This window comes from Schistocerca cancellata, chromosome 5 (genome assembly GCF_023864275.1).
Source record: "Schistocerca cancellata isolate TAMUIC-IGC-003103 chromosome 5, iqSchCanc2.1, whole genome shotgun sequence".
NCBI lineage: Eukaryota > Metazoa > Arthropoda > Insecta > Orthoptera > Acrididae > Schistocerca > Schistocerca cancellata.
The window spans coordinates 719,172,839-719,196,757 of NC_064630.1; the positions used below are offsets into that span (position 1 = coordinate 719,172,839).

A 23,919-nucleotide genomic window follows, 5' to 3' on the forward strand; every position below is an offset into this window, starting at 1 on the left:
GATCCACATTTCTGAAGTGGGTCTTACTATCGTGCTGATAGTCTGGATGATCGTTTTCTCCGGTGACTGCTGAATACAGCCGTCTTGTCCTTATCTATATGGGATACTGAATGCTACAGAATGTAGTGATGCAATCTCTCGTGAAGTTCTTCTGGTTCTTCCTGGCTACTCCGTCTGCGGTAAATTCTAGCATGCGTCAAGTCGGCTAGTATCTCGGAGCGCGTATGGGACCCTTCAAGATAGGTAATGCATATTTCATTCTGTGCATGTGCATGTGGAGATTACCATTACGTTTGTTATAGATGAAGCTACTACACAGCAAACTGCCTACAAGAAATTCTCTTAATACTGAAACACTAGGGCCGCATGCAGGATCTTGTGAACTATACTGTACATTTATCTAGTCAGTTCGTATGACGATCGTTATCTGAACGGAAATATCAGTTACCTTTGTCTGAGGAAAACGACTGCATTTTATTTAATCTCGTTAGCTTTATTCGAGGCGATAGAGGATGAATGGCAAAACAGTGCGTCTCGAATTTAGTGTATAAGTCTGCCTAGAGACTCACTTAAGTTCTACTAAGGTTATTTTCTATCATTACCTGTATTCGTTATAATCACGGGACTCAAATCCCACCCAGAAATTCAAATTTTAATTTTCTGAGGTATTTCTGAATGTAGAGAAATAATATAATAATTCCTTCAACCAGAACTCAGACAAACCCTTCCTCAGATGCTTCAACAGCCGGGTTTAAATCTTCACTTCTATTGAAATGTTTTTAATGATCCTGATGTGTATCAGTCCCTGGGATCCAGCCCTCCTCCCTCACATTTCCGCTTAGTTACAAAAATTGCGAGTTCTGTCTTCAAGTGTTATTAACCATAGAGTTTTTAACGGGATCTCCCTTTCCATATTTCGGATTTCGCCTACGCAGTAATTCAATAAGATATGGCGCTCTTAGGGAAACAGAAAAACGTATTCTGAAGGAAAGTTTTAGAAGATACGTGGCAATCGTTTCTGACAACCGCTTGCTTCTCGAAATGCAAGCGATCAAACCATGTTTACAATCTATTCTCTATTATAGCTTTAAACAAAACATTTACGTAGTTACCTTCTTTGTCTGTTCGGTATTCGGATATGCGAACGCTGGGCGTTCAGTTCTTAGCAGAGATATTCCATTGAAACTTCCTGCTGCTTGGCAGTGAACATCAGAAACTGTTATCTTAAATTTTCTGAATAAATTGATAATTCGACAGAAAATAAAAAATGAAATAACTTGAAGCAAAAGTTAATAATTTCAGTATGCTTTTGCGAGACACCTTCTTCGATACTTAGATCGTTACACCTCTCGCGTCATCTACTCTACAACATGCTGCAAGGCACCAGCAAGATCTGAAGTGAAACGAGCGTGTTTCAGTGATTCTTAGCCTCATGATTTCACAAATCGTGTGGTCGCTACGTAAAATAGTCAAGCAGCGCGGCTTTGCGCTGCATGAATAACTTTGCATTCCTTACAAACTAATATTTTAAATTCGTAAATCGAGAGAGCAGAATAAAAATAACATAGTTTTAATGTTTTAATGTATTTTGTTGAGAACTATCGTTGAAGTCTATGATTAGTAGAAATACGGAGTGATGTTCTTTCTGAAGCTACAGATGTAAATTTTATTGTTAGTTTCAGTCCATAGTGATTTGCTAAGAATGTATTTTTAGAGAAACATTATGTATTAAGTAGTACCGATAATAATTAACTAATTTGAATTCCGAGTGTATTGTAATACTCGTTTCTTCTTTGTTTCCTCAGTCGTCAGGATTATGCGTACCAAATGTCATCCTTTGTTTATCATATCTGTTCTTCTCAGCGCGAGCTGATATACTTCTGCATGAGTGAATTCATCTGTGACGTAGCCCATGAAACGTCTTCTTCGCCATCCTTTATTTCTCGTTGATACAATTTTTCCTTCCAACGGAATGGACCTTCTTTGAATACCTTGTCAAATATCGTATGATCCTTCACTTTCTGTTCTCTGTTATCCAATGTAACTGGTTTCGTTCTTTTTTTCCCTCTTAGCACTTACCGGTATTCAAAAATTCGTTTTTCACTCTAAGATTTTATTGCGCTGCAAGCACATCATTTCGAAGGTTAGCATTTTCTTTTGATTACAGACGGGGAGGGTCTAGCTCTCAGTGCGGCTGTACACAGAAAAGCTCTTGATGAAGTTCTTTGTCTTCATAAAAAATACTTTTTGAGGTTTTTACTTCTCACTAATGATGTTTCGGCATTTGCTCTAGGAGCTTCCTCACTATTTCCATTACACGTAATATGACCTCCCAGATAGCATAACTCTCTTACAGATGTCAACGTTTCATCATCAAACCAAACATTAGTATCATCTAATCCGCGAAGACAGCATTTTGTAAACTACGTTGTACTTATTTTCACCTTGCAACTACCAGTGGGCAGGTCGTTCAAATATTCTAGTGCCTTCTCCATGTAATTTAAATTTTCTGTCAGTGGTGTTTACTCCTTATCCATTGCATACCCCGAATTTTAATACCTTCCTCAGTACAAACGTCAGGAAGAAGTATGATAACCCACAGATTTGTCCCAGTCATTTGTAGAATTTTGCTTCTAGTCTTTGTTCGTTTCCGTGAACCTTCAAAATTAATCTGTAGTCCCTATTATCTACTCTGAGATCGTTAAAAGCATAAACTTAGTTTCATATCTCATATCTCCAAAATATCTGTTCCAATAGTTTATTGCCGTAATGAACGAAAGTTGTGGATTTCGCAGCGATGGAAGTTCATGTGGGGTTGTGTGTTGGCTGCGTATTAAGCTGAAGATTAATATTACAAACAGTTTTCACCGTAGGCGTGTCACTCGTGATCTCACTTATGCAAGTCGAAAAAGCTTATGTTAACGTAGCTTGAGAATTACAGGTTAGTAAATCTTAAATAACCCCATTATTCTAATGATATGTTCAGAATTTGTTTCTTTCGCATGTAGTGACCGATTTTGCAAATTATTGAACCGTTGTTTTGGAGGTAAAATGATATACTGTTCAGTTTCATTGGAACGTAATCGCCTCCAACGAAATGGGGCCGACATATGTAAAGTAGTGCGCTGAAACCGCCTCCTGACACTTCCGGCGTGTCACAACCGATCGCCGGTCTAAAACCGAATGACCATTATTCGGTTGCGGCTCTCGGATGTTTCGCCCGACGTATATTGGAGCTTTGCAAATATTAACAATTCTGTGGAGCTGTAATAAGGTCCTCCCTCGATACGCTGAATCAAATGTCCTCCATTCGTAGGCAATGTCTGTGTAGGCTCGTTGAACGGTGTCACAGAACACAGCTCAAGTTTATTGCGATATTTCCTTTCAAAGAAATACATTAAAGAACGACGGGGAACATTTTCACAGCCATGAATTCGGAATTTAATTTTGGGACTGTGTTTCACAAGTAAAACTTCATATTTTTACGCAGTGCACGAACATTGAACCTTTAATTATTCTGGTGAGATGTGCTTACTGGGCTGAAATTTTAGCGAGTTCGTTTGGCAACTCCGAACTTTGAATATTCGAAGTTCATTCGGCGCAGACATGTAAATTACTGCGTAGAAGGCGAAACTCAAGTTCGCCTTTTTAGAAAGGTAAACAGTGTTCGTGATTTTTACTTATTTAAATAATTATTACTGAACGCTAATTAAAGTTTTCTGTTGGGAATCCAAGAAGTCTTATTACTGGAACTGTTTCAGTTTTCAAGTCATTAATTATGAAATATGCTTTGTTTGGGCAATTATAAACCGTTAAGCAAAAAGGTGGGAATTTAAGGAGATGGGACCTGGATAAACTGAAAGAACCAGAGGTTGTAGAGAGTTTCAGGGAGAGCATTAGGGAACAATTGACAGGAATGGGGGATAGAAATACAGTAGAAGAAGAATGGGTAACTCTGAGGGATGAAGTAGTGAAGGCAGCAGAGGATCAAGTAGGTAAAAAGACGCGGGCTAATAGAAATCCTTGGGTAACAGAAGAAATATTGAATTTAATTGATGAAAGGAGAAAATATAAAAATGCAGTAAATGAAGCAGGCGAAAAGGAATACAAACGTCTCAAAAATGAAATCGACAGGAAGTGCAAAATGGCTAAGCAGGGATGGCTAGAGGACAAATGTAAGGATGTAGAGGCTTGTCTCACTAGGGGTAAGATAGATACTGCCTACAGGAAAATTAAAGAGACCTTTGGAGAGAAGAGAACCACTTGTATGAATATCAAGAGCTCAGATGGCAACCCAGTTCTAAGCAAAGAAGGGAAAGCAGGAAGGTGGAAGGAGTATATAGAGGGTCTATACAAGGGCGATGTACTTGAGAACAATATTATGGAAATGGAAGAGAATGTAGATGAAGATGAAATGGGAGATAAGATACTGCGTGAAGAGTTTGACAGAGCACTGAAAGACCTGAGTCAAAACAAGGCCCCGGGAGTAGACAACATTCCATTAGAACTACTGATAGCCTCGGGAGAGCCAGTCATGACAAAACTCTACCATCTGGTGAGCACGATGTATGAGACAGGCGAAATACCCTCAGACTTCAAGAAGAATATAATAATTCCAATCCCAAAGAAAGCAGGTGTTGACAGATGTGAAAATTACCGAACAATCAGTTTAATAAGTCACAGCTGCAAAATACTAACGCGAATTCTTTACAGACGAATGGAAAAACTGGTAGAAGCTGACCTCGGGGAAGATCAGTTTGGATTCCGTAGAAATGTTGGAACACGTGAGGCAATACTGACCTTACGACTTATTTTAGAAGAAAGATTAAGGAAAGGCAAACCTACGTTTCTAGCATTTGTAGACTTAGAGAAAGCTTTTGACAATGTTGACTGGAATACTCTCTTTCAAATTCTGAAGGTGGCAGGGGTAAAATACAGGGAGCGAAAGGCTATTTACAATTTGTACAGAAACCAGATGGCAGTTATAAGAGTCGAGGGGCATGAAAGGGAAGCAGTGGTTGGGAAAGGAGTGAGACAGGGTTGTAGCCTCTCCCCGATGTTATTCAATCTCTATATTGAGCAAGCAGTAAAGGAAACAAAAGAAAAATTCGGAGTAGGTATTAAAATTCATGGAGAAGAAGTAAAAACTTTGAGGTTCGCCGATGACATTGTAATTCTGTCAGAGACAGCAAAGGACTTGGAAGAGCAGTTGAACGGAATGGACAGTGTCTTGAAAGGAGGATATAAGATGAACATCAACAAAAGCAAAACGAGGATAATGGAATGTAGTCAAATTAAGTCAGGTGATGCTGAGGGAATTAGATTAGGAAATGAGACACTTAAAGTAGTAAAGGAGTTTTGCTATTTAGGGAGTAAAATAACCGATGATGGTCGAAGTAGAGAGGATATAAAATGTAGACTGGCAATGGCAAGGAAAGCGTTTCTCAAGAAGAGAAATTTGTTAACATCGAATATAGATTTAGGTGTCAGGAAGTCGTTTCTGAAAGTATTTGTATGGAGTGTAGCCATGTATGGAAGTGAGACATGGACGATAACTAGTTTGGACAAGAAGAGAATAGAAGCTTTCGAAATGTGGTGCTACAGAAGAATGCTGAAGATAAGGTGGGTAGATCACGTAACTAATGAGGAGGTATTGAATAGGATTGGGGAGAAGAGAAGTTTGTGGCACAACTTGACTAGAAGAAGGGATCGGTTGGTAGGACATGTTCTGAGGCATCGAGGGATCACAATTTTAGCATTGGAGGGCAGCGTGGAGGGTAAAAATCGTAGAGGGAGACCAAGAGATCAATACACTAAGCAGATTCAGAAGGATGTAGGTTGCAGTAGGTACTGGGAGATGAAGAAGCTTGCACAGGATAGAGTAGCATGGAGAGCTGCATCAAACCAGTCTCAGGACTGAAGACCACAACAACAACAACAAGTATACAGTGACTAAAAATGTGTCCTTTGTTTAAGTGCAGGCCAGACATTTCAAATTACTTCCATAATACGCATGTGACCCTCACTACCCCAGCAGAAGTGATGTCCATCATAAAATTTTTAAAATCAAAGACATGTAGTGGGTACGGTGAAATATCAACAAAGTTAACGTGATTCTGAGTGGAGTAACATGTTAAGGTACCTACGTAGCCAATCGTCTGCGTGTGGAAACGTTTACTAATAGGTGGCGCTGTAAGTGATTCCAGTGGTGGTTTCCCGTTGCCTTCCACTAATGATGATGAAATGATAACGAGGACAACACAAAACCCAGTCCCTGAGCGGAGAAAATCTCCGACCCAGCCAGGAGTCGAACCCGGGCCCCTTAGCGTGACAGACTTCCGCTCTGACCACTGAGCTACCGGGGCGGACTAACTAGAGACAAAATAGAATATAAAAAATATATATAATATATAAAAAATAACTCAACAGAGATTGGGGAGCACGCACCTGGATGTGAGAGTGTTTACGGTGTTCATGCTTTCACAGATACAGGGTGTAACGGATATAAATGTAGATATTGTAATCATGGTGGATCGAACCTGCATCCTTCGGCATAAGCCTCTGCTGTTCTCGGTAGCTGCTCTGGCACCATAACTGGCAGAAAGATGTTACTTCTACTAATAGTCTATAGCAATAACATGGTCGACATTACAGGTTGATATAAAACTAATTAGACTCTTGGCGTGAAGTATTCATCGACGGGTCTCACATATAGATGGAATTCAAGGAAAGCAGATTGTTCACCATATCACTGTCCGCATACACATTAAAGAACTCGAAACAATTAAGATAGTGCACAAAAGTAATCAGAAATCGGTGAACTCTGCCCTGCTAACCAATCATTGCTCACAGGCGTCAATAATTACTGTGTTATTCTAATAACTTCTCACTCGAAATTAATTAGTAATTATTGTCACAGAAGTCATGAATTAAACTCGCGACTGAATAAAGCGAACTGTGCCCAATATATACGAATATTTTAGGATGTTAGTTATCGGACTACGACACATTATTCACGACAAGAGATATACAGTAGGTGTTGCTCCTTTACTCTTAGCAGAAGACTGCCTCACCTCAGATGTGCTAGGTCTATGTATAGTTTCACCTATGCACAATATTATGTTTTACATTACTCATTATTGACGGCAGCCATCTTAAATAAAATATTTTATGGCCCTTAAAATATTGAACTTTCTAATTAGTGAGTTAATTAACAAAAGCTGCATATCAAATGGCATTTAAAAAATATATAAATAAATTATGATGCCAATGTTCAGAATCTAACAGTAAGTTTCTCATAATTTGTAACTGAAGTTAGCAGCGGTCTACAGATTTAATGTTAATTGTTTCGGATGATAGTTTCAGATAGTTTTAGATACCTTACGGAAAATTTGGGGATATTTACTTACAAATGATACGTATCAATACACCAAAATTTGTTTTCTACCCCTCACTAAATATGGAAGTCGTGCTGTATTAACCTTTTCAGTTAATAATATTTCATACTGAACGAAGTTTCTGAGTTACCTGATTAGATAATTGCAACTGTATTAGCAAGTAGTGTGTAATGATCAATGAAATTCAATAGAACTAAGTTAGTTTATGAATCTGAAATTACTACGCACTCACTGGATTGTGGGCACGCTATCATAATGCCATTGTTATTGTTTAGGAAGAAATTTAGAAAATCTTGGGAGGCAGAGAGACGTAAAAAATGAGCCTCGATACTCGTCTTGCCATATCTCAATTGGTACCTTAATATGTACACTCATTGTGGTGGTTGTTTTTTCTTTGTGTCGAACAGTCTTCCCACAATCAACAACTGACCTAGGGAATAGTTAGCATTAATGGCTTTCTCTTGCCCCATGTACTTGGAGGTACCAACCAACCTAAAAACGTACTACTTGTAATAGCTGTAATTATTAGTATGCAAATGACATAAATAAAATAAACCACGTAATGTTGTTCAGTATATCATCAATAGTCAGAAATAGAGATATCTGCACTTATAGCCAATAAACCTGGTGTAACACCAAATCTCATATATACGTGTCACAGTCTTGCAGAAAACCAAAATGGGTTTTGTATATTTGAGTATCTGCGAGGGACAATGAAATAGGGGCACTTGTTGAAAGGGGCACCTTCAGTTTCACAAGGTTTTGCAGTTAGCCGTTGAGCTGTACTTCAAACAAACTGCAGGAAAAACGCAAATGATTGACATCTCCTTTTTCTAAGTCCCAGAAATGATTATCCTTGATGTTCTTGGTGTGTAAGTGGGAAGGAGTTTAATCATGATTAGCGCGCATTCCTATCAAACTATTTTTCAGCTTGCTACACGCCTGAAATGTTTGAAACCAGGAGATGTTTCTAATTACTGGTCGGATAGCAGCATTTTATTGACCTCTCAGGGGATGGTAGACTGACGTACATCACACGGCCAGAAACATTGGCCGCCTTCACCAAATGGTCGACCTTCTCATTGAAAACTAATCCTAAGCGAGCTGGAAACCATAGAAAAGAGACCTTGGTGTTGTCAGGCAGTATACGGAGTACGAGGAACTTTGGCCAGCGTATTCAGGCAGCGGCGGTTACACACCGAATTTCGATAGCGATCACAGCTTACAACAGGCTTCCATTGCCAACCTAAGAACCTTTCGCCTCGCCCTCATGTCTTGTAGGCCAAGCTTACCGGCAAGAATAAAGATTTTCCGTTGGGAGCCATTTGTAATCCGCTTGTGGGACGCCGAGCGTTAATTTCAGACGGAAGCGTGCTGGGTTACGGTACGATGCAGTGCGCACGTTTCTCGTGCGGAACTATTTATAAGGCTGTAACCGCGTTCTTTAGCTGTCACGAAACGAGAGTTTAGTTGTCACACGGAGAGCGTGACAGGGCCGAGTGTATCGCGTGCCACCGATATGCATTTAGCCTTTTGCAGCAGTTGGTGCACATGCAAACTGCTCTGCACCGCGGCTGAGAGTCAAGGCTTCCTTTGGTCGATACGGTGCCCGCTTCCTGACGTCCTGATTTGCACATTTCGTGCTAAGCGAGTGCTCCACAACGTGACAGCTTAATGCTGCGAATGATGGATAGTGTACTGAAAATCTGTAATACTATCCCTGTTTATACGGAAACTAATGATATTGCCCCGTAAGATTCAAATACTGATTGGACTAAAATGGATATGAATCCGTGAATGAAAACGCACTAACGCAATTAAAGTATCGAAATAGTGTGTCTCTTCAGTTGTGAATACAGAAATATCTTTCTTTCACTTCTCGACGCATCATTCATTCACATGTCTTTTGTCATTGTCCTTTATCTTCCATTAAATATTTAGCTGTCGACAGAGTGTCACAGGCAACGGAGAACGACAAAATTTGTTCTTTTTCATGTGATAAGTGAAGTACCCCTGCAGTAATGGTTGAAAATGAATAAAAACGATTTTAAAATACGGACATGAGTTCAATCACACACAAAGGTAGTTTTTTGAAGTTAACGGATCGAAAAGCTACGGGATGACTAATTGAACGTGTACAACTTTGCTTCCGCAGCACATTTGAAGCTTTAATGAAACAAATTGGTTACACATGTATCATTCAAAGTATTTTCCACCACTGGCCACTACTTTCTCCCAGGTTTCGAGCAGTGTACGAATCCCATGCCGAAAAAGTTGTTCATCTTTTGAAGCGAACCACGAATCGATCCAATTTGTGACCTCTTCATGAGATCGGAAGTGTTGGTCAGACACGTCATGCGCCATTGATCTAAACAGGTGATGGTCAGAGGGAGCAATGTCTACAGAATACGGCGGGTGGGGTAGGACTTACCATTTTGACGTTTCCAAGTACGTTTTGAACTCTTTTTCAGCGTTGTCGTACTGCAAAATCACTTTATCGTGCCTTTAGCTATATTGTGGCCGTTTGTATTTTAATGCTCTGCTTAGACGCATAAATTGCGTTCGATAACGAGCACCTGTGATTGTTTCACTTGCTTTTAACACCTCATAGTACACGACGCCGAGCTGGTCCCACCAAATACAGAGCGTGAGCTCGTAGCTGTGAATATTCGGTTTGGCCGTCGGAGTGGAAGCATGGCCAGAATATCCCCATGATTTTCTGCATTTAGGGTTATCATAATGATCCCATTTTTCGTCCCCGGTCACAATGCAATGCAGAAATCCCTTCCGTTTTTGCCTCTGAAGCAACGATTTATAATCACAAAAACGCCGTTCAACGTCTCTTGGTTCCAGTTCACACGGGACCCAAGTTCCTTCTTTCTGAATCATGCCCATACCCTTGATACGTTTTGAAATGGATTTCCGGTCACTCCCACTAATCTTGCCAATTCTTCTTGAGTTTGACGTGAGTCGTCACTCAGCAATGTCTCCAATTCTGCATCTTCGAAAACATTCTCTCTTCACCCACTACGTCGGTCTACGACATTAAAATCACCGTTAGTGAAGCGTTGAAACCACTCACTACACGTTCTTTCACTAATAGCGTACTTAACGTATTTGGGAGCATTCTATGAGACTCAGCCGCTGTTTTCTTCATATTTAAAAAATATATATAAAAAAAGAAAAGAAAACAGCACAACTTTATGATGCAGACACAATCGACTAATGTTTGAATGACGTTATGTTGACCTAGGTCCAAGCTAACTGCCTGACGTCTGTGATCAGTTTCTTTCCACCGCTACGTACCGTTGTCGCCACATATCGGCAACAGAGGAAGCAAAGTTTTACGTATTGTATATGAAATAAAATTGCCGTAACTTCTGAAAGGTTTGCGTTAGGACATTCAAATTCCACGGTTTGCCGAGAGGCATGACGGGAATCAGTATGCGCATGCGCACTCGCCTTGTTGTTGGTCAGTTGCACGTGAAAATGTCACGGTACAGCATGCCTGACCGTACTGCACTTGTGAAGGAGACCTACTATGCGAACCATGGCAGCCCAACTGCGGCTCAAAGGAAGTTTGCGACCGAGTTCAAGCTGAAGCAACCGGTCCAAGTGTGCTAATAATGAAGAATTTGATTCGCGAGTTTGAGAGAACGGATAGTGTTCGTGATGACAACGTTAGCAATGACTGTAGTCCAAAAAGGGTGAAAACGGCAGAAAACATCGAGAAGACACACGCAGTGTCGGAAATGAGCTCCAGGAAATCGATCAGACGAGCTGCACAACAACTAGGAGTCAACAGGGAGACACTGAGACACAATGCTGTCGAAGACCTGCGTCTCTTCCTATGCAAAATTCAAACCCATCAGCCATTATGCCCCAGGGGCATGGAACAGCGGTTGTGTTTCGCCAGCTCTGTTGTTCACATAATTGACGAACAGGACTTCGATGTGAATATGGTTTGGTTTAGCGATGAAGCCCAGTTTTATTTGGGTGGCTTTGTCAATAAGCAAATTTGGCGTATTTTGGGGGACTGATAATCCGCGTTTCGCGATCGAGAAGTCTCTTCACTCTCAACAGGCGACTGTCCAGTCGCGGAATAGTCAGTGCCATATTCCCTGATGCCACGGTGACTACCTAACGGGATGTGAAAGTTTTGGAAGATAATTTCATCCCCATTGTCCAAAGTGACCTTGATTTCGACAAGATGTGGTTCATACGAGACGGGACTCATCGAAACAGGGGAGTGTTTGATGCCCTGGAGGAGCACTTTGGGGAGCGCGTTCTGGCTCTGGAGTACCCAGAGGTCACTGGCATTTGCCTCTTTTGGCCGCCATATCCCCCGGATTTGAACACATGCGACTCTTTTTCTAGTGCTGTATTAAAGACAAGGTGTGCAGCAATAAGCCCAAAACCATTTCTGAGGTGAAAACAGCCTTTCAGGAGGTCAGCGACACCATCGATGTTCCGAAACTTCATCGGCTCATGTAGAATTTCGCTATACGTCTGCACCACATCATCACCAATGCTGATATGCATATCGAACATATCATAATCTAAAGCCGAGTATATGTAGTGACGTTTACGTGTTGAATGAAGTGTGTGCACGGCGTGGATTGTAACTAATTTACAAGGTGTACAACTTTGCTTCCTCCGTTTGCCGATAGATGGCGACAACGGTAAGTAGCAGTCGAAAGAAACATGACCTCATTCAAACATTAGACTATTTGTGTCTGCATCATTAAGCTGTTCTTGATTGAAAATGTCGGCTTACGAGCCTAATTCTTGTCATTTGCGGGAGGTATTAGTGTTTTGTTTCAGTATGAAGAAAACTCCGGCTGAGTCTCATCGAATGCTCTCAAGTACGCATCAAGTACGTATGGTAAGGACGCTGTTACTGGAGGAACGTGTCGCGTGTGGTTTCAGCACTTCAAGAATGGTGATTTTAACGTCGTAGACTGGCATAGTGGTGGAAGAGAGAATTCTTACGAAGATGCAGAATTGGAGACATTGCTGAGTGAAGACTCGCGTCAAACTCAAGAAGAATTGGCATAATTAGTGGGAGTGACACAGCAACCCATTTCAAAACGTCTCAAGGCAAAAAAATGGTTCAAATGGCTCTGAGCACTATGGGACTCAACAGCTTAGGTCATAAGTCCCCTAGAACTTAGAACTACTTAAACCTAACTAACCTAAGGACATCACACACACCCATGCCCGAGGCAGGATTCGAACCTGCGACCGTAGCAGTCTCGCGGTTCCGGACTGCAGCGCTAGAACCGCTAGACCACCGCGGTCGGCATCTCAAGGCTATGGGCATGATTCAGAAAGAAGGAACTTGGGTCCCGTGTGAGCTGAAACCAAGAGACATTGAACGGTGTTTGTGTGTTTCTGAACTACAGTCTGGAACCGCGCGACCGCTACGGTCGCAGGTTCGAATCCTGCCTCGGACATGGATGTGTGTGATGTCCTTAGGTAAGTTAGGTTTAAGTAGTTTTAAGTTCTAGGGGACTGATGACCACAGCAGTTAAGCCCCACAGTGCTCAGAACCATTTGAACCATTTTTTGTGTTTGTGAATAGTCGCTTCAGAGGCAAAAGCGGAAGGAATTTCTGCATCGCATTGTGACCGAGGGCGAAAAATGGGTTCATTACGATAACCCTAAACGCAAAAAATCGTGGGAATGTCCCGTCCATGCTTCCACGTTCACGGCCAAACCGAATATTCACGCCTCCAAGATCATGCTCTGGATTTGGTGGGACCATCTCTGCCTCATGTAGGTGTTAAAACCAAGTAAAACAATCACAGCTACTCGTTATAGAACGCAATTAATGCGTTTGAGCAGAGCATTAAAAGACAAACGGCCGCAATACAGCGAGAGGTACGATAAAGAGATTTTGCAGCACGACAACGCTCGACCCCACGTTGCAAAAGAGGTCAAAACGTACTTTGAAACGTTAAAATCGGAAGTCCTATATCAGCTGCCGTATTCTCCCGACATTGCTCCCTCTGACTATCATCTGTTTAGATCAATGGCGCACGGCCTGGCCGATCAACACTTCCGATCTCTTGAAGAAGTCACAAATTTATCGATTCATGGTTCGCTTCAAAAGATGAACAATTTTATCGACAAGGGATTCCTACACAGCCCGAAACATGGAAGAAAGTAGTGCCCAGCGATGGAAAATTCTTTCAATGATACATGTGTAACCAATTTGTTTCATTAAAGCCTCAAATGTTGCGAAGTAACGGCGGAAGCAAAGTTGTACGCCTCGTACGTTTTATTATTATTTCTTTTTCATATGGTTCAATAATTGTAACCCAGTATATAATCGCAAGGCGTCGAGGAAACAGTACCGTGTAACAGGCAATTATGATTCTAAAGTTCACAAATGTCTAAAAACGAGGTATTATTTGGCAAAAAGCTAAAACCTTTGTTGGCACAGGTTATACTTACAGGTATATTTCAAGTCACTTTATTAGGAAATGGGTAAGTTAAACTGACAAAAGGTCTACAGATTTAATGATACTAGGACACAAAATATTATTCTCTCGGAATAACTGCCTTGACTTCGTACTTTCGCAACGGTATAAATTTCTAGGTTTCAAGTGCAATACTTTAATTCGCACTGCGGGATCGGGATTACATTTTATTGAATGAAGTGCGGGTCTAAACAATTACTACAATTCGTAGCCATCTCGGTGAGATGGCCGAAATGGTGGTTATGTAAACTTCACCGAAGCCAATTATTGCGGTCTGTACAACACCACTCACCCACTTTTCCACTTGGTACTCTGTTAGCAACAAAAAAGAAAGATTAATGTTAAGAAATGATAAAACAAGAGTCAATACTGGTAATAAATAGATAATTTTTCGCCCAAATACATTTATACCGATACATGCATCTTAACGCAGGAAGACCGGAAGGAGGGAACTGACATAAAAACAAAGACAGACTAATGATAAATATCACTTCAAAGATATAAACTCAACCCACTCCTTTGGAAACAGAATGGGTTCACCTATTATCATAAGACTCTTTTCCATTTCATTAACTGCTCAGTGAACACTCAAGTAAGGCTATTTACCAAAGTAGCCTTATTAGCACAGACAAAACAAAAAAAAAACAGTGATACATCATTATAACATTTACCACAATATAAGTTACTGTGTTGTCTTACGTTGTAGCGCTACTCGTCATCGACGTCCAAATGTGGTCTATCAACAAACTGATTAATACAAAGCCGAATGAATCAGCTCGTGGGAAAAAAATTTATATTATCATCACTGTTGCGTTTTATGTTGGACTGCGCTGTGGATACACCGAAAACGGTACAGCTTGTCTACATGTTGCTTTCTTGAATACACACAATTTTAACAATCCACTCTGTTACATCACTTCATTCAAACTCCACATTCTCTGTTCGATAACAAGTAAAGGAAATACATGTTACGAAAGAGGAAACTTCCATTTTTGATCATATTACTCAGTCAGCACACCTTTTGTCAACATAGACTGAAGCGCTAAAGAAAATGGTATAGGCATACGTATCCAAATACAGAGATATAAAAACACGCAGAATACGGCGCTGCGGTCGACGACGGCTATATAAGACAAAACGCGCCTGGCGCAGTTGTCAGATCAGTTACTGCTGCTACAATGGCAGGTTATCAACATTTAATGAGTCTGAACGCGGTGTTACAGTCGGCGCACGAGCGATGAGACGCAGCATCTCCGTGGTAGCTATGAACTGGGATTTTCCCGTACGACCATTTCACGAGTGTACCCCGAATATGAGGAATCCGGCAAAACATCAAATCTCCGACGTCGTTGTGGCCGGAAAAAGATCCTGCAAGAACGGGACCAACGAAAACTGAAGAGAATCGCTCAACGTGCCAGAAGTGCCGACCTTCCGCAAATTGCTGCAGATTTCAGTGTTGGACCACCAAGAAGTGTTAGCATGCGAACCATTCTATGAAACATCATCGCTATGGGCTTTCAGAGACGAAGGCCCATTCGTGTACTCTTGATGACTGCATGACACAGAGATTTGGGCCTCGCCTGGGTCCGTCAACATCGACATTGGACTGTTGATGACTGGAAACATGTTGCCTGGTCGGACGAGTCTCATTTCAAATTGTATCGAGCGGATGGACGTATACAGCTATGGAGACAACCTTATGAATCCATGGACCTTGCACGTCAGCAGCGGACTGTTCAAGCTCATGGAGGCTCTGTAATGGTGTGGGGCGTGTGCAGTTGGAGTGATAGGGGGAACCCTGATACGTCTAGATACGATTCTGACAGGTGAAACGCAAGTAAGCACCCTGTCAGATCACCTGCATCCATTGCTGACCATTGTGCATTCCGACGGCTTTGTGCAATTCCAGAAGGACACTGCGACACTACACATATCCAGAATTGCTGCAGAGTGACTCCAGGAACACTCTTCTGGGTTTAAGCACTTCCGCAGGTCACCAAACTCCCAAGACATGAACATTATTGAGCATATCTGGGATGCCTTCAACGTGCTGTTCAGAAGAGGTCTCTAGCCCCTCGTACTCTAAGGGATTTATGGACAGCCCTGCAGGATTCATGGTGTCAGTTCCCTCCAACACTACTTCAGACGTTAGTCGAGTCCCTGACAAATCGTGTTGCGGCCCTTCTACGTGCTCGCGTGGGCCCTACATGATATTAGGTAGATGTGCCAGTTTCTTTGGCTCTTCATCGTATATTGTTTCCAGAAAATGTTTAGCTGTTTTGGCAAACAATGTTTCTTTTATGATTTGTCGAATATGCTGCCCAAACTGTCTGTTAGATGCTAATGTTTCTTTAAATTCGTTAATATCAAACATCGGTTGAAGACAAATGGAGAATGACTTTGATAACTGGTAGATAAAATACACACCAGCATTTTGGAATCACTCTTGCTCGGATTTAGTCTTTCGAGTTGCGGTGTTTACCCTTTAGGTTTCTTAGAGAAGGAAATGTTCAAATATGTGTGAATTCCTAATGGACCAAACTGCTGAGGTCGTCGGTCCCCAGACTTACACACTATTTAAACTAAGTTATGCTACGAACAACACACACATACACACGGCCGGGGGAGGACTCGAACCATCGGTCGGTGGCGGGGGGGGGGGGCGTAGGAGGGGGGTGCGCCTCTAGCTGCGCGGCCACTCCGCACCGCCTAGAAAAACAAGACGACCGTGTTACATTCACTTTCTGTGGTCTCAGACCCTATTACATGAATTACCAAAAATCTATTGCTAAATACAGGAAGATTATTATATATGGTTGCTCTTACCTGATGCTAAGCCTATCATAAAAAGCGTCGTGAAATATTTCACTTGCGGCTGACCATCCATTTCGTGTAAAATAACAGTGCAGAGAAACGCAAAGTTTTGTCGCCTGACCTACGACTAAAACACCTACGTGAATGTCGCAGTCGATTTAATTCCAGAGTAATCGGGCAGTGCTCTTGCGATAAGCACATCAGAAGATAACTGAAATAAATCTGTCGTGACTCTTTCTGCGGTCAACAACATTTAATCACGCGAACAATAATGCTATAGTTAAATCACTTCACAGGGGAAAAATAATTCATTTAAAGTAACAGTGATATGATGCAACTACGTGCAATTTCAGTAACGAGCAGGAACTAAATTGATCGCAATATATTCATTCACGAGGATTCCTCTCTCGCAGTGTCACATGTAGTATTAGACAACTTAACAGCATGCGGTATTAATGTGATACAGGTGAATCCTGTTTGAGTAGCTAGCCACTGTTGTGCAGTACGGAATTGTTACTCATGAGATAATTTGTTATAAAAATTGAATATATTGTAGACTGACAAGAGAATTTGTAATTTTAAGTGACTTGTCTTGTAATGTGCTGGGGAAACAGTGAAGTCCAATCAATAACTAACTGACGTTGGCTTCATCGATTCTAATTACTGAAATTAGAAATCCAGCAAGAAAAGTAACAGGAGTTTGACGACTGTCTAATTATACACTCTACACGTGCAAGTATTCTTCCATCGGAAGTGTGTATGCGTTTTCGCGTGAAGACTACTGCGAGCGACCATGTTCAGCAGCCTTCTCCCTTTCCAATCACACCTATGGACTACTCACACAAAAGCTAAATTTTTGCAACTTTTACCTTTAAATAATGAACGTACTACGCTGTATCAGAATCACAAAGATTCCGCATATCATTCAAAGATTCCAACAACTAGAAGTGAGGCACTAGCTATTCGGTTGGCAGAAATTGGTGAGATCAAAAATTTGCTTGTTGGCTAAGATACTGGTGCAAGTGTTTCGTTTCCAGTGGCTTAACTGCGACGTAGCTTGGAAGCTAAATTCTTTTACATTAACTACTCAAAAGACAAAATTAATTATACACTGCGCAAAAACAATTACCACTTTATCGAAACCCCTACACTGTCTCGTATTTGGCTAAAAGGTTCCTACATTCTCTCTCTGCAATGGTTCAAAAGCGTGGCGTCCTGCATCTTCACCCTCGGGCTCTGTGACGCTTCAGACAGCAAGGTGACAGTCAGCACTTCCGAACAACAAGGTCAAATTAGAGTGAGTTGGGTTAATGACGCCATAGTGGCTCCAAATTTCCCACACTTCTGCCTGACGCCATCACGGACATGTCACACTATGGGAAGGTTGTCTTCACCTCCAGTTACCCACATTTCACCCCTTCTTTTGACGCCTCTGCGACGGAGGTCAGAAGCGCGACATCTATCGTTGAAATCACGCGGTTTTCCTGTGTGAGGCCGAGGAAAACATTTGAGACACACCGCCTTCCAGAATCGATACGCAAAGGTCTCAGTGAGTGGCATATGCGTTGTGAATGAAAATATCCCTTCCACGCACTTCACAGTCGAAAACGACAGATCACAGTGCAATGCGCAACAGGTCGACGTTCTTGACAACGTTCGACACTGCTGATAAGCTCCCGAAAATTCTGCTCTACTCAGCGGACATCGTTGGACTGCAATGCTACTAAACATGATCTGACCCCTCTGGCGTGTAGTGCGACCGCAATGTTTACTCTGGTATACATGGTGGGGCCACGAGGGCCATCAAAACCATTCGACAAAATTTGTGAGTGATTGGGAACAGCAAATGGTGTTTGTGCTTTTTTAGCTCTCTTGTTTTGCGCTCTTCTGTGGCGTGATCACATAGAGATGCATCAGTGAAATGTGCTTGAATAAGACGGCAGAATCCTTCTGGAACCCCATGTTCGGAAATGCCCTTGGCTCCACCCACGCACCTTTGTTGAGCACGGTAAAACTGCAGCTATCAGAGAATTCGAGCCCCATTCAGGAATGGTGCATCGTGCCTGGTCTAGCGCCTGAGGAAGGCAATTCATTCGACACCCCTTAAGTTTGCCGCCAGTCGAAATACGTGAGATACAAATTAAGACTCCTATAACCCGTTCTGACAGGGTTGTAGCCTCTCCCCAATGTTATTCGATCTGAATATTGAGCAAGCAGTAAAGGAAACAAAAGAAAAATTCGGAGTAGGTATTAAAATCCATGGAGAAGAAATAAAAACTTCGAGGTTCGCCGATGACATTGTAATTCTGTCAGAGACAGCAAAGGACTTGGAAGAGCAGTTGAACGGAATGGATGATGTCTTGAAGGGAGGATATAAGATGAACATCAACAAAAGCAAAACGAGGATAATGGAATGTAGTGGAATTAAGTCGGGTGTTGTTGAGGGTATTAGATTAGGAAATGAGACACTTAAAGTAGTAAAGAAGTTTTGCTATTTGGGGAGCAAAATAACTGATGATGGTCGAAGTAGAGAGGATATAAAATGTAGACTGGCAATGGCAAGGAAAGCGTTTCTGAAGAAGAGAAATTTGTTAACATCGAGTATAGATTTAAGTGTCAGAAAGTCATTTCTGAAAGTATTTGTATGGAGTGTAACCATGTATGGAAGTGAAACTTGGACGGTAAATAGTTTGGACAAGAAGAGAATAGAAGCTTTCGAAATGTGGTGCTACAGAAGAATGCTGAAGATTAGATGGGTAGATCACATAACTAATGAGGCAGTATTGAATAGGATTGGGGTGAAGAGAAGTTTGTGGCACAACTTGACCAGAAGAAGGGATCGGTTGGTAGGACATGTTCTGAGGCATCAAGGGATCACCAATTTAGTATTGGAGGGAAGCGTGGAGGGTAAAAATCGTAGGAGGAAACCAAGAGATGAATACACTAAGCAGATTCAGAAGGATGTAGGTTGCAGCAGGTACTGGGAGATGAAGAAGCTTGCACAGGATAGAGTAGCATGGAGAGCTGCATCAAACCAGTCTCAGGACTGAAGACCACAACAACAACAACAACAACCCGTTCTGAACTGTCCGCCATATTTTCCCCAAAGTATAAGATATTCATACTTGTTTACCTACAGGTCACGATAAGAGTGGAGATCTCTGATTAAATGTGTTGAAGAATTCGCCGTAAATATGGGTGGCCGCTCAGCTGTGAAACGTACTAACTACTGCAAAAATGGTCTTTTCATGTTCAGATTTCCTAGTGATCCTGCATGAACAATAGAGGGGCCTTCGACTGCTGGAGAGACAACTGGGAACCACCTGATGTTCAGTTGTGTATTGTAAATATACGTCAATAAAAATAGGTACAAACATGAAACTAGTTGTATACAATTGCGCTTCTTCCCAGTCGAAAACTGTACTGAAGCAGTTCGTCTCAAAATTTTTCGATCCATGAGATATTTTCGCAGCTGACAAAGTGGAGAGGAATATGTTTGATGCATTTATACATCTTATCGTAAACATACATACACGAACGAATAACACCTAACCCCATTTCTTACACAGGTACGGCAGGACGAGTGATAATTGAGATATTTTTATAGCGGATGGGTCATTGTGAGGGAACCTGCACAAGTAACATAAAATTCATAGAATAAAGTTTTTACCACAACTCCAGAAGCAACAGACCTGTAAGTACATGAAACGAATTGTTTAAATGACAGATGAAACTATTAATAAAAATTCGTTTCACTCTAACATGAAACTATACTTTGCCCCACCTCTGTACAACAAAAATGCTGCATTGCGTAAAGTGCCTCATTTGGGTAAAAAATAAACACTTCTTTTACAAGTGGCTACATACAGGCAAAACTAATAAATAGCCACAGGTTGTTACTACATAAAGCCATTACATTTAATATTTACAAACTACCATTCACGTTCCGAGCCTACGTTTCTATAGCCATGTAATATTACATTTCAATTTTTCTGTTATGTGAAAAGGGCGTTATAAATATCTCTATAAACATTAATTAATTGGTTCATTTCATGCATGCAGTATCAAATGTTTTATATGAAATACCGTAAAAAGTTGCGTAAATAGGTTAACCACCCGCAAAGTAAACATTGCTGAATCCACAGAGATGGGGAAAACATGGCGGACGATTGAACTTGTTATATAGGAGCTCTATACACGATAATTTCCCAAGCCCCTGCTACATTTGCAGCACATAGACTTGATTCTAGTGCAGAGATCACGAAAACATATCTTCATTTCATGCAACACTAGGCTAGTAATTATGATGGACAAATAAGATGGTAAAATGAGACCAAGGAGAGGGTATACCTGTTATGAAATCATGGAGTATCTTCAGTTCAAACAATATTAGGCTAGTAATTGTGGTGATGCAAATAGTGTGATAAAATTAGTCCAAGGAGAAGGTACGAGATGATAGGACAGGTCTTAAGATATAATGCAACATCTTCTGTGGAACTAGAGGCAGCTGCAAAGGATAAAAAACTGTAGTGAAAGACAGAGATAACAATATATCTCAGATATAATTGAGGAACTAGAGTGCAGATGCCACCCTGAGTTGGAAAGTTTAGCACAAGAGAGAAATTAGTGGTGGGGCGCATCGCACCACTCAGAAGACTGATGATTCCAACACGTTTGGCCTCTCGGCCTGTTCTGGCGTCAGTTCCAATTTTTAACTGGCTGTCGTATGTCCCTCTTTTCTTTGGGTCAGTGTTGTATCCATTTTAGGACTCGTTTCAGACGTTCCTTCCAGTTTTATTCAAATTCTTCTGTTTTGTCATTTACCTCGAAAATATTCCGCTCTTGTCTAAAGTTTAACACAATGGAGCCTTTAATTGCTCATAAATATTTTATTTCAGTCGCTTGAACATGGCTAGAATTTTTTCTCTTCATAATACAGGTTTCACTACCATTCAGTAGAATAGGTACAGCCTATAGAATTTCATTTTCGTGTTTCTTTATGTCTTCTTTAATGTTTTGTTTATAGTGCTATATATCTCTGTAATTTAATACCTACATCTTTATCTTCATCAAACGTTATACGGCTCCCTTGGTAATTGAAGTGCTGAACGTGTTCCAAAATCTGATTTTCATTTACACTTTTCTGTCGTACTATTTCTTATGGAATGCCACAGTATTAGTCTGATTTACCTCTATCGTAAAATTAAAATCCTTTCCAATCAAATTTAAGAGATGGTTCATTTTTGTAGCTCCTCTTAAGAATTTCCCATTGATACAGTGTCATCAGCTTGTACCTGTATGTTAATATAATTATTCTTGGTTACAAGGATTCCTTCTGGTACTTTTTCTTTTCACTTTCGCATAGTATCATTTATGTGGATATTAAAAACACCCTTGTCTCACACCTTTTATAAATATTTGTTCCCCTTTGCAATTGGGAAAGTAAAACGTGAAATTAAGTCCATTATACAGACTCTTGATGCAGTTTCTTAAATGATTTAGGTTCCAACATTTTTCCACATTTTCTCGCATACTCTCTGTCCATACTATCAACTGCTTTTTCATAAACTATGAAAGATAGTTAGATTAGTAACTTAAGTTCTTTTCCATAGCACACCAAATGTTTTAACGGTACACGACCTTCCTCTTACGAATCTGCTCTGTTCTTCTAGAAGTAATACTTCTGCAATAATTACTCAGTTATTTAATATCTATTTTGTAGGTAGTGTTTAACATACTGATACCACTGTCGTTCGAAATTTTGCTGCAATGTCCGTTTTTAAAAACGAATAAGACTTTTTTTTGTAAACTAGTATTCTGGAAGTTTAGTGTGTATCCGACAGGCTTTGAACAGCTGTAAGATACGAAACTTAAGCAATTAACCGCCATCTCTAATCAACTCTATAGTAATCTCCTCAAGCTCTGAGTATAGTTTTTATTTTTCTTTCTACATTGTATCACCCATCTATTGTAAGGTAATTAAATCTGTGTTAATATAATCAGTTACATTTTCATAATGACTACTTGCCTTTGGATTGTACAAAAAATTCTTGTGATTGTTCCTGACTTGATACAGCTAACGAACATGCCCGTTTGTATCTCAGATAAATCGCTCTGTTTCAGCACTATAACTGCTGCACTGTTTTCCGCGTCTCCCCGACACGATTTATATACCCTCGACTGCTGCAACTGCTACCTGCTATCTGTGAGTGGTTACTACGCTTTGACGTCAAACGTAGGTGGAGGTCACGTTAATGCGAATGGACCGTGATGACGTCTCAGAGCAGGTCGCTTCATTTCTTTTCCATTTGCAGCGTCCTTAGGACGGAGAAAAATGTCAGTTCAGTACATCGGTTGGAGGCAGGGCCCAGAAACGAATGATTGCCTCTCCCACCGCTCTTTTGAAACGCTATTACTGGACCCCATAAGCTGGAGGGCGTGCGTTTAGACGCACGTCATAGAACGGGAACATACAGACTTGCCGATACGAGTCTGCACTATTTCAGTACTGCTCATTAAACGTGCAACACCACGAAGGCTGCATGCAACAAGCTGCCGTACTGAGTACTACGCGTTTAAATATGCAAATGATTACGAAAAACGTTGTTGCTCGCTGGTCCAGCACCGTACCAGCATGACGTTCTGGTAGATGGGCGCCGCAGGTCCGTCACACTGCACTGACGCCCTGACCTTTACTCTGAACGTGACCCCACCAGCACACTTTTCGCTTACAGTGCAGGTATATGTTTAAACTCTTAAGTTCCCACTCACATGTTTTTCCTTTGTGGTAAAGACGTTTATATGCAAATTAAAATCATACAGCTTGTTTAATTGTGACATCTTGAGAGAGTGTTACTATAAAAGAAGATGTTCATATAATAATTCGGAACTTCTGAGTACTTCGAAATTAATGTCTTTGTTTTCTTCACTGTTTTGCAGGAATTTGCTTTAGAGGGAGAGCTGCTGGAACTGAAGAGCTATGTTGCGACGAAACAGTCTCCAGTTTCAGACGGCGGTGTTCGTAGTGTATCTAAAGGTAAGAAAATGTCCGTATTGTAGTCTGTATTGTAGTCTGCAAGTACGCCGGCCGGAGTGGCCGAGAGGTTCTAGGCGCTACACTCTGGAACCGCGTGATCGCTACGGTCGCAGGTTCGAATCCTGCCTCTGGCGTGGATGCGTGTGATGTCTTTACGTTAGTTAGTTTTAAGTAGTTCTAAGTTCTA

General features: G+C 41.1%; 1 protein-coding gene across 1 annotated transcript in view; it reads left to right on the forward strand.

The window, feature by feature from the left end:
* The window catches only part of LOC126188775 (uncharacterized), a 355,103-nt gene that overhangs the window by 258,625 nt on the left and 72,559 nt on the right, over positions 1–23,919 (forward strand). The window contains exon 3 of the mRNA XM_049930386.1: positions 23,636–23,732. Within this exon, the coding sequence (XP_049786343.1) occupies positions 23,636–23,732 (97 nt within the window). The remainder of the gene's footprint in view (positions 1–23,635; positions 23,733–23,919) is intronic.